This window comes from Penicillium hispanicum (genome assembly GCF_028827665.1).
Source record: "Penicillium hispanicum strain IBT 35686 chromosome Unknown utg000005l_segment0_segment0, whole genome shotgun sequence".
In the NCBI taxonomy this organism is placed as follows: domain Eukaryota; kingdom Fungi; phylum Ascomycota; class Eurotiomycetes; order Eurotiales; family Aspergillaceae; genus Penicillium; species Penicillium hispanicum.
This window is the reverse complement of record NW_026623197.1, coordinates 2,100,154-2,113,427: the sequence shown is the minus strand read 5'-3', so window position 1 is coordinate 2,113,427 and position 13,274 is coordinate 2,100,154. Positions and strand designations below refer to the sequence as shown.

Here is a 13,274-nt window from a genome sequence, read left to right as displayed (position 1 = left end):
CATGATCTGCCACAGAGCTGATGCACACCCACAGGTCAGCCCCATTATCATGAGATCCATCTCCAGCTACATATCCCCAGTCACGTCACTGGCCATACCACTGGTCATCTCAGTGTCGTCGTCCGCATCCCTGTCGACATCCCACACGCTGCTCTCATGCTCGCTCAGGTCACTCGGAGGCGGGCTCAGCACGCTCTCCGTCTCGGTCCTTTGGCTGTCCTCCTCACTGTCCGGGTGTTCATTTTCGGCAACACCCTTGTCATTCCCAACCTCCCCGGTATTGGTGGCCATGGTATGATCACCAGCCCAGTGATAGGAGTACGGGGCACCCCACGCAGCCGCAAACTCGCCCTTGACATGGTCCAGGAAGTCCTGGATCTGATCCTTCAGCAAGTTCAGGAAGATAACCCCAGCCCACTCCTCGCACGTTGCCCACTGCGTCGTGTAGGCATTGACATCGAAAAGACGCACGGTATCGCCCCAGGCGATCGCGCCGAAGATAGGACGCCAGGTGGAATTCACGCTGCGAGACAGACGGGCCACGCTCGCCGGCATCTCGGGTATGGCTTGGTCCCAGGGTCCCATGGGAGGGACAGTAGGGCCGGCCCCGTAGCAACGAACGACAAACAGGGTGTTGAACGAGATTTCCATGTCGCCTGGGCGCTGGGCGACACGGATCACGTACACCTCGGTCCAATTTGGGTCATGCTGGAGACGAATCTGGTAGCCCTCGTCAGGCGGGAACCAGTAGACGAGGATGCTGGTCCACACGCTGGCAACGTCGGTGGCAGTGCAGTCGGCGTCGAGGATGTCGGTCTGGTCGTTCAGCGCGGTGCAGTGGTAGAACTGTCGCCGAGTGACGCGGACTGTCAGCGTTGTTCGACAAGACATGCGCGTCCTGCAAGCAACTGCCACTATGAGAACTTACCTGGCCATGACCTGAGGCCGTGGGACGCATCTTGAGCATCAGTCCACGGGATGGCAGGAGGAGTCAAGGTCTTGGTTGCGTGTAAGAGGATCGGATGAAAGGATGGAAACATAACAGAGCGCGATGATGGGTGATGAGACGCGTTTTGTGTTCACGAGGGGTGCTGCCAAAACCAATTCAATGTCGTTCCTCTCACTCAGGCAGCGCATGTCTCAATTGCCTATTCCCGCTGAAGGCAACCCAACTGATCGCTATCCTTGAATGGGATCATCAAGGGTGAATGCCTCATGAGCAGCAATATATTGAACACTGGCGATTTGAGGCATAATGCAGGTCTTGTGTATATTCCCATACTGCATGGCTTCGCACTGTCAAAGGTTTATTTCGTCTGTACATATTTAGCTTATGACTGCTCTCATATCTGCCAGTAAGTGCCTTGTGATATCACGGTATTATTGTTGGCGTTAAATTGTCAAGACTAGTCTTCACTTACGATTAAATTAACTCGTGGATACAAGTAGATTCAAGTATCATGGCCAAGACCGCATACTGATAGCAATGGCTTGGAAGAATCATTCACATAGGTATAGATATACACACTCGACTATGTGGTGGAGCCACGGAGGTATATCCAGTGGTAGGCACCGAGACAGGAAATATAAAGGACACACAGGTGTGCTTATATTGGTTTTAATTCGAAACTTGTGTTCGAAGCCTATGTGCAATAGAGCTTAAAAAGATGGATATACTGATCCCTAAAATTTGTACTGAGATGCAGGTTACTATGGTGAACTTGATTTGGAATGGTCGAGATGGAAGGTGATTCAAGGATCTTTTAAATCTAATTCAACCGGCACAAATTCACTTTGAACTGATAGTGAGAGGAACCAATGCCGATCGATAGTATATTAGTGAAAGAGAAATAGAAGGAAGTATTTACTCTTATGAATGAGAATTCGGCACAGGGAGGGGAGAGGAAGGGAAAGAAGTTGATGGACTCAGGCTAGACATCCACAGTTGCTGCCTTATAGCTCTGGCCACAACCAATCTTGAAAAAGGGAATAAGCGATTGATCCTGCCCACTCCATTGTTCGCCTACACTAGGAAAACAACATAATTCTAATAATGAATGCATCAAGTGCACAAGATAAGTTCGCCTTTAACCTTCTGCAGGTACGCGAATTACAGTAGTGGTTGCCACATTTGCCACCCAATCAGAGCACGCAGAAAATCGCGATCCCGTTGAACCGAGGCCAGTTTGGTCCGCCTATCAGATCCCCCCGAGGTCGGGAGATCGTCGGAGCGACTATATTTGCCACATGAATCGGGGGTTTTTTTTTCTTTTTTTTTTTTTCGCGTGTCGAGGCGTTATTATTGACACCCGGAGGTGTACATGTACCTATGTAAGATACCCAACATTTCCAGAGAAGATTCCATTGGCTTCTAGAAGGATATCCCCATGGAGTGGCATTTTGTCCTGAAGGCTGAAAAAATCCTGAGCACAATGCGGCTCAGTGCAATCTTCAACCAATCAATACTCACGCCACGGATACTTGATGTACCATGGATCGGATGCGAGACAACGGAGTGCAGTGAAACCCCGACGGGATAAACGTTTACGACCATGGGAGGTGACGCCGACATATGTCATAATGCATGGCCTTCGCTACAATATCCCCATTGTTGAAGAAAGAACGGACGGGCCCTGCGCCGGGTGAAACGTGGCCTGCTTCACTGTACGAGATTGCGGGCTTGGGGAACTTAATTCTGCGGTTTCTCGCAAACTACGGCAGGTAAACCGGGGGTCGCTCGTCACTCAACAGATTCTGGTGGAGGTGCTCGGGGGATCCACCGACCGCGATCGTCTCGGTCACCCAACAGGGTAACAAGACCATGGCGGACTGCTCTGGATTTTTGTTCGCATACTGTGCTAGAAATGCCCTAGAGCGACATTAATAGACGGAGAATCCCCCTGGATTCTTCTAGACCCTTGAAAAGGTCATTTGATCAAATCTCCAGCCGAAGTCAGGTCAGCCGACCTGAACGCGGCTTGCCGGTCGAGTTGCCGGGTGGGGCCGAGTGCTAGGCATGCCGAGCCGACTCGGAGAGAACAGGGTCGGGACGTCTTCGGCCTCTCTTCGGGAGTACTATGCCCGCCCGAAATGCACATTCGGCGCGGTCCTTGTCCGAGACGGGCAATGGTTACTTGCCGAGTGGCGTTCCTGTCCTTGGCTTCAATTCGCCCAACATTCCTGCGGTCCACTGGTCTCATGCGCAGAATCTGGTTCTGTATGGCCCCATTGCCAGATTAGGCTGAGCGGTACATACATGACGATGGCGGAGAAACACAGTAGTCAAATCTGGAGCTTGCGGTGTTCTGAAGACTTGGGGATGGGGATCATTCCAAGAGGCATTGTAGGATTCTTCGTCGAGGGAGGTTTGAGGGGAGAGGATGGCAGTAGCAACGACCTACTGCATGCGGTACTGATACTTCCGTACAGATCCCCACTGTGAAAAGTTTGATCTATCAAATGACATCCATGAGAACACGTTGGAGCAGTACGGAGTACCACGAGACTAACCTCCATGCTTTTGGCCACTAGCCTCCGTACTCCGTAGTCCCCATACCCGCAAACCCGGAGTTTTGCGGATGACGACAAGCCCTGCCCCTGGGAAGCCTGGTTATATATGCGGGATAATCTTTCGTCCTTTTCCGTTATTTATTAAACCGGGCCCTCGCCTCGTTCCTGATCTTTCCCTCATACCTCCTTCACACACCACTATGAAGTTAAAACAATCACAGCCGACCTCGGCCTCTCACGATGAGAACATCCCTTCCCCCGAGACCACTGCCTCCCATCTCGAGTCACACGATATCTATCATAAGGGCTGGATTGTTGGAGGAAAGCACCGCCAGGAGCTAGGCGATGAACAATCACAGGAACTCGACAAGCGGTTACTACAAGAGGTTGACTTTGACCTCCCGCTCACGGTGACCAAGCTTACAGAGCATGAGGGCAAGCACTTCATCGTGCTGGAGTTTGCAAAGGATGACAAGGAGAACCCTTTCAATTGGAGTGGAGGTAGAAAGGCTTTCATCAGTGTTCTGCTTTGCCTGATGACCCTTTTCATTGGTCTTGCCACCACAGCATACAGCTCAGGTATTGGAGACATGGTTGAAGATCTGGGAGTGTCGACAGAGCTCGGTCAATTGGGACTGTTCTGCTTCAACTTCACATGTGCCCTTGCTCCATTGTTCCTGGCTCCATTCTGTGAACTAGCTGGGCGACGAGTTGTTTACATTGGCTCGTACGTGTGTTTTGCCCTGTTGTTCATTGGTCTGGCCCTCGGCAAGAACATTGCAACCATCCTCGTCTGCCGGGCCCTGCTCGGTCTCTTTGGATGTGTTGGCACCATCCTCGTTGGAGGCACCTTTGGCGATATGTACACGCCGGCCCACCGTGCCATTCCTATGGCATCGTTCTCGTTCATCGCTATTTTCGGCACGGTTGCCGCCCCTATCTACGCTGGCTTCATTGACCAAGCGTTGGGATGGCGATGGGTTGAGGGCATTCAGGGCCTGGCGAACATTCCCCTCGGCATTCTGATTGCCATTTTCCTCTGCGAGACGCGTGGCAGCGTGACGCTGAACAAGCGCGCCAAGATGCTGCGCAAGGCCACTGGCGACGAACGCTTCGCCACTGACAACGAGATCGAAGCCCCGGGCGTCAAGCAAATGCTGCACAACTCATCCGTCAAGGCGATTCGCATGCTCTTTACTGAGCCTGTGGTCTTTGCCTTTGGTCTCTGGATCAGCTTCGCATGGTTCCTCACCTTCCTGTTCCTCTCCGTCATCCCCATCACCTTCCAAGACAAGCGTGGCTGGAGTGAAGGCGTCGCTGGACTGCCTTACATCGCTCTCTGCATTGGCACGACCTTGGGCTTTGCATTCAACTTCTTCCAGATTCGAAAGTACGAGGCGCTCGTCAAGGATCCCTCGACCAAGGCCGAACCCGAGGCCCGTCTGTACGGTGCCATGTGTGGTGCCGTCTGGCTGCCGATCGGTCTGTTCATCTACAGCTTCACCCAGTACAAGGACCTGTTCTGGTTTGGCCCCGTCGTCGGTCTTGTCCTGATTGGCATTGGCATTTTCTTCATCTTCGAGTCCTGCTACAGCTACACCTCCGACTGCTATGGCGAGAACTCGTCGTCGGCCATCGCGGGCCAGGGTTTCATGCGAAACACCCTCGGTGCCGTATCGCCACTATTCGCCACGCAATTCTTCACCAACTTGGGCAGTCAGTATGCTGGACTGCTGCTGGCCCTTATCGCCACTCTCTTGACCTTCATTCCGTTTGTGCTGTTCAAGTATGGACCCGCCCTGCGGGCTCGGTCGAAGCTGGCTAGCACCACGATTAACGGTGCTTAAAAGGGTATCGGAACGGGCGTCGAGGGAGGTAGGAAGTGACGGTCTGAGAAACGTATATAAGCCGAGTTTCATACGCATTAGCGCTATGCATATATGTATAAATGAACAAAATGAACAAAATGAACAAAAGTGATGAAATCCTTCCAGTTGCTTAGCCAGCTTGAGAATAAGATGATCACGCCGATAAGGGCGGTCAGTTACTCACGTGACCTACCCCCACAACTGCTGTCTCTATTTTCCAACAGGCAGGCGGTGTGTGCATACTTTTCCCTTCCCCGAAATTTTCGCTCGCGATCTCCAACTCCAACCATCATCCATCTTCTTCCGCTGTACTCTCGGCAGTGATCCTTCGCGTGAGCCATTTCTCAAAGATCTGGTTTCTGAACAACAATGGCTGAAGATACCTCTGCCGGTTAGTCCCATGCCTCCCTCGAATGGGCGTGACACTGACTTCATGGACAGCCTGGCCCATCGCCGATGAGAGCCTGACCCAATCTCTGCTCGACCTTGTCCAGCAAGCTGGACACGCCCGTCAGATCAAAAAGGGGGCTAACGAAACCACCAAGTCCCTCAGCCGGGGTACCAGTGAGGTTAGTTCAATGTGGAAAATCCCCAGACAGAGACCGGGCTAACTTCTCATCCAGCTTGTCATTCTGGCCGCCGACACCACCCCGCTCGCAATCCTCTTGCACCTTCCGCTTCTGGCTGAGGACAAGAACGTTCCCTACGTTTATGTTCCCAGCAAGATGGCGCTCGGACGTGCAACTGGTGTTTCGCGCCCTGTGATTGCTTGCAGTACGTCCCCACTCTCACTTCGGATGTGGAGGTTCTCTCACACTGACACTGGAAAATAGGCATCACCTCCAACGACTCGTCGGACCTCGCTCAGCAGATCCGCACCATCAAGCTGCAGGTCGAGCGCCTGATGATCTAAGATGGCCACGGTTTGGTATTCGCGGAGGAACGTATCGACGTGGAGCGCAACGAGAACGTGAACTACAGTCATGTACTCTCCCCAGAACGGAGGACTTCTTTGCTTCTGTATTTGGCTGCGTTCTTAGCCCGCTCAATGCTGGTCAAGTCTTTTGCTAGATTTTCTCAGCCCGTCGAATACCAATTCAGAACCCTTTGAGTAAATTTTCTTCCTATCCTAGCGCCCAGTTGTAACTAGCCTGGTGTCCGCAGATTGCTAGTCTACACGGATACTGGTTTCTGCGGAGTGCGCGTATGTATCATATTCAATCTGTAAAGACTGGTCAATTGCCGACCGCTTCCTATGCGCCTCAGTGTCAAGAGACAGTTCCGGGGAATTGGATTCCCAACCCCGGATTATCTGTGAATTTGCGTAGTTGTCAACCTGCAGAATAAAGATAGTGCCCGGTACGGGCCTGGATGACCTGATCGACCCCCTCGAATATATTCTCGCATGCAGAGGCGGCTATAGAACGAAGCTGGGATCCACAAGATGTGTGCGCTAAGCACTAGTTGGCTAGCACATCCATCACCGTCAATGAAGCAGAAATTGCCGATGCCAGCTATATCCCTCATGTAAACGAAGACATACATTTTACTTGATACCCGCAACGCTTGCACGGAAGGCTTTCAATCTCCGACTAAATGAACATCTCCCACTATAAACAAAGCGGGAGGAGAAAACTGGAGACAGATGAATCAGCTCAAAGCCGAGTGGCACCGGCGTGTCAGCAGCGTGGTTAGCGTGCCGATCAATCAATGTCAGACATTCTCCGGGTTTCACTCTCCGTTTTCCAACTGAATCCTCCTCCCACTACACCCCAAACATGTACTCCGCCTCCCTTATGCCTTTTATTGACCTCTACGGTGTCCGGTGGAGCGCCATATGGACCAATCCCGAACGTCTCCTGCATACACCTTACTTCGATCCCCCGGAGATAATGCGGAACTTAGCCCTAAAGTGCAGAATGGTCCGATCAGGCGATGCGGGTCAATCTAAGTATTAATCTATTCTGTTGGACGGCCGCCAGCTAGTTTTAATATATAAGCTGTAATGTGTCGCCGATCTTGCTTGGTTCCCCAGGGGCATTCATTCTTCTTTGTTCTTGTCTGTGACAGCTTCATTCGTTTTGTTCATTCATTCTTTCGTTTCATCTCTTTCAACATGGTCTTCACCTCGTCTCTGCTCGCAATTGGCCTGGCGCCATTTCTTGCAGCGGCCCAGCTTTCTGGTTCCGTCGGCCCAACCACTACCTACGCCTCGAAGGCCAGCAACAAGATCTGCAGCGTCCTCGACTACGGCGGTGTTGCCGACAACTCGACCGATATTGGCCCAGCGATCAGCTCGGCCTGGGACGAGTGCAAGGACGGTGGTGTGGTCTACATCCCGTCTGGCGACTACGCGCTCGATACCTGGGTCGACCTCACCGGAGGCAGCAGCTGCGCTATTCGCATCGATGGAATCATCTACCGCACTGGGAGCGACGGTGGCAACATGATCTACATCGAGCACACCTCCGACTTCGAACTGTTCAGTTCCACCTCGGCGGGCGCCGTGCAGGGCTTTGGATATGAGTTCCACGCCAAGGGATCGATCAGCGGCCCGCGTATTCTACGCCTGTACGATGTCTCCGACTTCTCCGTTCACGACCTTGCGCTGGTGGATTCGCCTTCTTTCCACTTCTCGCTGGACTCCTGCGAGAATGGTGAGCTGTACAATATGGCCATTCGCGGCGGGAATGAGGGTGGATTGGACGGTATTGATATCTGGTCGACTAATATCTGGGTTCATGACGTTCGTGCCTCACCTTGGGCCCTGGTTTGTGTCGATCGTGGCGTTAATTCTTCTTCAGGTAATGGTCACCAACAAGGACGAGTGCGTTACTGTCAAGGTAAGCCAATAATATTCCCGCGAGTGCGCCTCGGGCATCTCCCGACTAATCCGTCACAGAGCCCGTCCCAGAACATCCTAGTCGAGAGCATCTACTGCAACTGGAGCGGCGGTTGCGCCATGGGCTCTCTAGGCACTGGCGTCAACATCTCCGACGTCACCTACCGCAACATCTACACCTGGTCGTCTAATGAGATGTACATGATCAAGAGCAACGGCGGCAGTGGCTCTGTGTCTAACGTGGTTCTTGAGAACTTCATCGGTACCAACCCTTGCCAGACCTTCTTTCTCCGTTCTAACCCGCTCGCCAGGCCACGGCAACGCCTACTCCCTCGACATCGATCAACAGTGGAGCAGCATGTCCACCAACGCGGGAGACGGCGTGCAGCTCAACAACATCACCATCAGCAACTGGAAGGGCACAGAAGCCAACGGCGCCGAGCGCGGCCCGATCAAGGTCAACTGCGCCGACGGCGCGCCCTGCACGGACATCACCATCAAGGACTTTGCGATGTGGACCGAGGAGGGCGACTACCAGTCGTACTGGTGCAAGAGCGCCTACGGCTCAGGCGCCTGCCTGAAGGACGGCAACGACCACACCTCGTACAGCACCACCGTCACCGTGACAGCAGCGCCGTCGGGATACTCCGCGGCCACGATGGCCTCGGACCTGTCGAGCGCGTTCGGCACCGACTCGCCCATCCCCATCCCTGCGATCCCGACCTCCTTCTACCCGGGCCTGACGCCCTATAGCCCGCTAGCCGCTGCCTCGTCGACCGGTGCGTCCCAGGCCAGTGCCGCGGTGGGTTCTTCATCGCCCCGGGTTCGCGTGAGCAGTGCCTCGCCTGCCCCGGTCAACTCCGCCTCTAAGTCTCGGGCGACTCCCTCTACGCCCGTGTCCTCGACCCCCACCACTCTCCCGGCTCCTTCTGGCTTTGGACCCGGACCCGGACCTATTGGACGTCCTCACCGACACGGCTATCACGGGGGCCCTCGGGCGCCATTTCAGTAAGTCGGGCGGCAGCCGTTCAATGACTGACCCGTTGTCACGGGGTGGGTGCTAGCATGCACCATTGCACTGGCGTAGGACATCTAACTTGGTCCTTTCGATGTGTGGGAGGTCTGGCGAGAACCTGACAGCTCGTTGTGTCTGGGATGCTTTTCTATTTGTTATTAGCCTAGCCTCTGAAGAGTTGGGATGCAGCGATATTTCAGCTGTTGGTTCGATCCTCGACTATACATAGTATAATTTCACCACGGTCTTGCACCACGCGGAAAGCATAGGCCGGACTAATCGAAGGGTCGACCAGGACGGAATTGGTGGATTCGGCAGACTCGAGAGGGAATACAGTCGTTGAGAGACTACTCAATGAATAGGAAAAGGGTAGAAAAGTGGCACAATCAATATTTCTGCGACCTTCGCTTTACCGCCAGCGATATGACTGGTCTTTCGAGCCCAACCTTCTCCTAATCTGGATATCGTGACTACTGCTATCTTTGACCAATGCAGACATGATAGCGAGTCAGACATGCTTTCTACCTAGGTATGACTGGGCGAACCACTATTTTGTAGTGTAGCGCAGTCCGGTCACTAGATCTTGGAGTTAAGCTGAAATATATAGGCCAATTCGACGTCTTCCATAGTACCGATTCATACTAGCAGGCTTAGTGCCTGTGGTATCTAGACATGCTGAGGAGGTCTAACAGTGTGGAGTGACCCGTGCCTTCTATTTTAAATCGATAGTACATGCATACATAGTTATATAGCTAGGTAGGAGTGTCCTAGAACACCATTCCAGTCTGTTGAAGAATGTGGGAAACAACGCCCGAGCTTGACCCCGACACGAGTTGACGAAAACACACCCGCCAATCACGCCACGGAAGGATCCAATCGACCACGAAAAAACGGCAACGAATGCCGTCCAAGCGAGCTCGCCCGCCCTGCACGCAAGATATGATTCGGCCGCGGGCCGCTGATGCAGATACCCACGCTTCTCGCGCAACAGCGTTGCACCGGGGCATCTGGGGGCGCGCGCGCTCTCTCTATAAAAGGACCAACCCGCAACAACGCCATGCCTGCATCCGCGCTCCGGTTTGTCCACACACTCTGCTGACAACGTCGCTGCCATGTCGGACGCCCCGAAATCGCCGGGCGCTGAGCCCACGGCGACCGAGTCGCCGGTCACGCCCGCCGCGCCAGACGACGGCCTCGACGCGCCGTACAAGGCCAAAGCGGCCGTGCTGAACCGCGCGATCCAGGAGATCGGCATGGGCCGCTACCAGTGGCAGCTATTCGTGGTGATCGGGTTCGGCTGGGCGAGCGACAATCTCTGGCCGATCGTGACGTCGCTGGTTCTCCCGCCCGTGGCGTACGAGTTCCGCGTCGCGAAGTCGCCGCTGCTCACGCTGGCCCAGAACATCGGCCTGCTGGTCGGCGCGGTGTTATGGGGGTTCGGGTGCGACGTGTTCGGGCGCCGGTGGGCGTTCAACCTCACCATCGGCATCACGGCGGTGTTTGGCTTGATCGCGGCCGGGTCGCCCAATTTCGGGGCGGCGTGTGCCTTTGCGGCGTTGTGGTCGGTGGGCGTTGGAGGGAATCTGCCTGTGGACTCGGCCATCTTCCTGGAGTTCCTGCCGGGCTCGCATCAGTATCTGCTGACGGTCTTGTCGATTGACTGGGCGTTTGCGCAGGTCCTGGCCAACCTGGTTGCGTGGCCACTGCTGGGGGATTTGACCTGCGGCTCGACGGACGGGTGTACCAAGTCGAAGAACATGGGATGGCGGTATTTCCTGATCGCCATGGGCGGGCTGGCTATGGTCATGTTCCTGGTCCGCTTCGTCTTCTTCACGATCTACGAATCGCCCAAATATCTGATGGGCAAGGGACGGCACGCCGAGGCCGTGGAGGTCGTGCACGAGATCGCCCGGAGAAACGGCAAGACGTCCTCGTTGACCGTCGACGAGCTCGACAGGTTGGATCCGGAAGATGCACCCGAGATCCGCGCGACGAGCATCGTGCGCCAGCGGCTCGAACAGGTCGACCTCACACACATCCGCGCGCTCTTCGATACCCCCAAACGAGCGTGGTCGACGGCTCTGATCATCCTGGTCTGGGCTTTCATCGGGCTGGGATTCCCGCTGTACAACGCCTTCCTGCCATACATCCAAGAGTCGCGCGGCCATGAATTCGGCGACGGCTCAACGTACATCATGTATCGGAACTCGCTCATCATCGCCGTCATGGGCATTCCCGGCTGCCTCGTCGGTGGGCTACTCGTGGAGTTGCCTCATTTTGGCAGACGAGGTGCTCTGGCGACCTCGACTGCCTTGACGGGTGCGTTTCTACTGGCCTCGACGACCGCGACGACCTCGAACGCCTTGCTCGGGTGGAACTGCGCGTATAACTTCATGAGCAGTCTCATGTACGCGGTGCTCTATGCGTACACGCCGGAGATCTTCTTGACCAAGGACCGTGGCACGGGTAATGCCTTGACGGCCTCTGCAAACCGTATCTTTGGCATTATGGCGCCGATTATTGCCATGTTTGCCAATCTGAATACCGCCGCGCCAGTCTATGTCAGCGGAGCGTTGTTCATTGTGGCCGGCATTCTGGTCCTCTTGATGCCCTTTGAATCGAGAGGCAAAGCGAGTTTATGATCTCCGGCTAGGGAGAGCCGTTTTCCGCTGTTCATAATCCTGGTATCTGGCAGGGACCGCGAGTCTTGGGCTATGTACCCCGACAGTCCAACTAGGTGCAGTGCAAGCACATTTGTTCAGTACATGTTAGACATGCCCTATGGACTTAGATAGGATCACCAACTCGCTGAACCACGCCACAGCCCCGCAAGATTCACATATGGAGCTGTATGTAAATTGCATAACCCTGTCGTGATCCACTTGCGTTGAGATCCAAGACGCCATGACATCATTCCTCTAACATCCATGCCTCTGCTCGGCATGTACATCGACGCAGCAACGTATATATCTCTAGCAGACTAACCAGTCTTGGTCCTCAACAAAAGGACGCCGCTTCCCAAGCCCCACAATGTAAACCGTGCTCTCAGTGTCCCCGGAGAATATCAACCAATCCCGACCCTGTACCACGGGCGATGAAGCTAGGGGTGGATACCCGGGGTAGGCTACGTCAGACCATTGATGGTGCCCGGCTGTAGGGAGATTGACAGCTATCTCCTGTGATGCGGTCGATTGGCGGTCCTATGACCGTGTGGCTTGTCGTCGCACGCATTATATCATGGCTCGGAACCGGTTTCGTCATGTGAAGGAATCCGTCGCTTAGGTATTTAATAGCATGTCGACTAAAACTGGATCTGGAGATCTGTGGTATCCCTACAATATCTCCTGCGAGTCACCCTATCATTGCATCTACCAGACTCTGACTTGACCATCTACGATCTCCTCGACATGTCTCAACAGAACAGTATGTCCAATGTCCAACCCAGTACCACCTATGTCCAGTCCAATGCTCACCCTGATTTCTCGACGTAGACGGCGGTCTTCTCGGCGGCCTCGGCGACACTGTCGGCAAGACAGTCGGCGGCGTCACCAACACGCTGGGCACCACGGTCGGCGGCCTAGGTAACACCGTCGGTGGCGCAACTGAAGGCCTCGGACAGACCGTGTCGGGGGCCACGGAGGGTCTGGGCAACACGACCAAGAGCGCGGGTCAGGGAGTTCAGAATGGCGCCCAGAGCATCGGCGGGCAGAAGCAGACGGCAGACAACCCCCTTGGTCTGAATCGCTCGTAATGGGTGGTTGCCTTGCTCTATCCCGATGGGATACGATGCGTGTCTGAGTACTATTTGCGTAGGACGAGATGACTGATTATTTCGCTTGATGTATGATTAATCCGTTGAATGAGATCTGGTCAAAGTTCTTGACATTGAGTACAAGTTGTCGCTGGAGTAGTCTCTGTCTTTGACGCTATTTAGTCAACGCCGATTTGACACACCCAGTCAGAACTCACCAGGTAGTTTCATCGGCTTGAATGGGTGGAATGTGGGGAGGCGAGAAGAGATTTGCCAGCAATGGCGTGC

The 13,274-nt window shown here is 54.3% G+C and overlaps 6 protein-coding genes across 6 annotated transcripts; 5 read left to right on the top strand and 1 right to left on the bottom strand.

Moving 5' to 3' along the window:
- Positions 1-66: 66 nt before the first annotated feature.
- N7459_006226 (uncharacterized protein) lies at positions 67-958 on the bottom strand (the record flags this gene model as incomplete). Its single annotated transcript, XM_056945410.1, has 2 exons — positions 67-846; positions 929-958. The coding sequence occupies 2 exons, from the start codon at positions 956-958 to the stop codon at positions 67-69; spliced, it is 810 nt and encodes a 269-aa protein (XP_056799745.1).
- A 2,752-nt stretch (positions 959-3,710) lies between these two features.
- Positions 3,711-5,357, top strand: N7459_006225 (uncharacterized protein; the record flags this gene model as incomplete). The annotated part of the gene is made up of 1 exon (XM_056945409.1): positions 3,711-5,357. The coding sequence occupies one exon, from the start codon at positions 3,711-3,713 to the stop codon at positions 5,355-5,357; it is 1,647 nt and encodes a 548-aa protein (XP_056799744.1).
- A 390-nt stretch (positions 5,358-5,747) lies between these two features.
- Positions 5,748-6,291, top strand: N7459_006224 (uncharacterized protein; the record flags this gene model as incomplete). Its single annotated transcript, XM_056945408.1, has 4 exons — positions 5,748-5,769; positions 5,820-5,947; positions 6,002-6,152; positions 6,212-6,291. 4 exons carry the CDS (start codon positions 5,748-5,750, stop codon positions 6,289-6,291), a joined length of 381 nt encoding a protein of 126 aa, XP_056799743.1.
- A 1,203-nt stretch (positions 6,292-7,494) lies between these two features.
- On the top strand, positions 7,495-9,232 carry rhgB (putative extracellular rhamnogalacturonase; the record flags this gene model as incomplete). Its single annotated transcript, XM_056945407.1, has 4 exons — positions 7,495-8,124; positions 8,183-8,221; positions 8,281-8,482; positions 8,532-9,232. The coding sequence occupies 4 exons, from the start codon at positions 7,495-7,497 to the stop codon at positions 9,230-9,232; spliced, it is 1,572 nt and encodes a 523-aa protein (XP_056799742.1).
- Positions 9,233-10,347: 1,115 nt separating this feature from the next.
- N7459_006222 (putative sugar transporter) lies at positions 10,348-11,877 on the top strand (the record flags this gene model as incomplete). Its single annotated transcript, XM_056945406.1, has 1 exon — positions 10,348-11,877. One exon carries the CDS (start codon positions 10,348-10,350, stop codon positions 11,875-11,877), a length of 1,530 nt encoding a protein of 509 aa, XP_056799741.1.
- Positions 11,878-12,642: 765 nt separating this feature from the next.
- N7459_006221 (uncharacterized protein) lies at positions 12,643-12,986 on the top strand (the record flags this gene model as incomplete). The annotated part of the gene is made up of 2 exons (XM_056945405.1): positions 12,643-12,658; positions 12,727-12,986. The coding sequence occupies 2 exons, from the start codon at positions 12,643-12,645 to the stop codon at positions 12,984-12,986; spliced, it is 276 nt and encodes a 91-aa protein (XP_056799740.1).
- Positions 12,987-13,274: the final 288 nt, after the last annotated feature.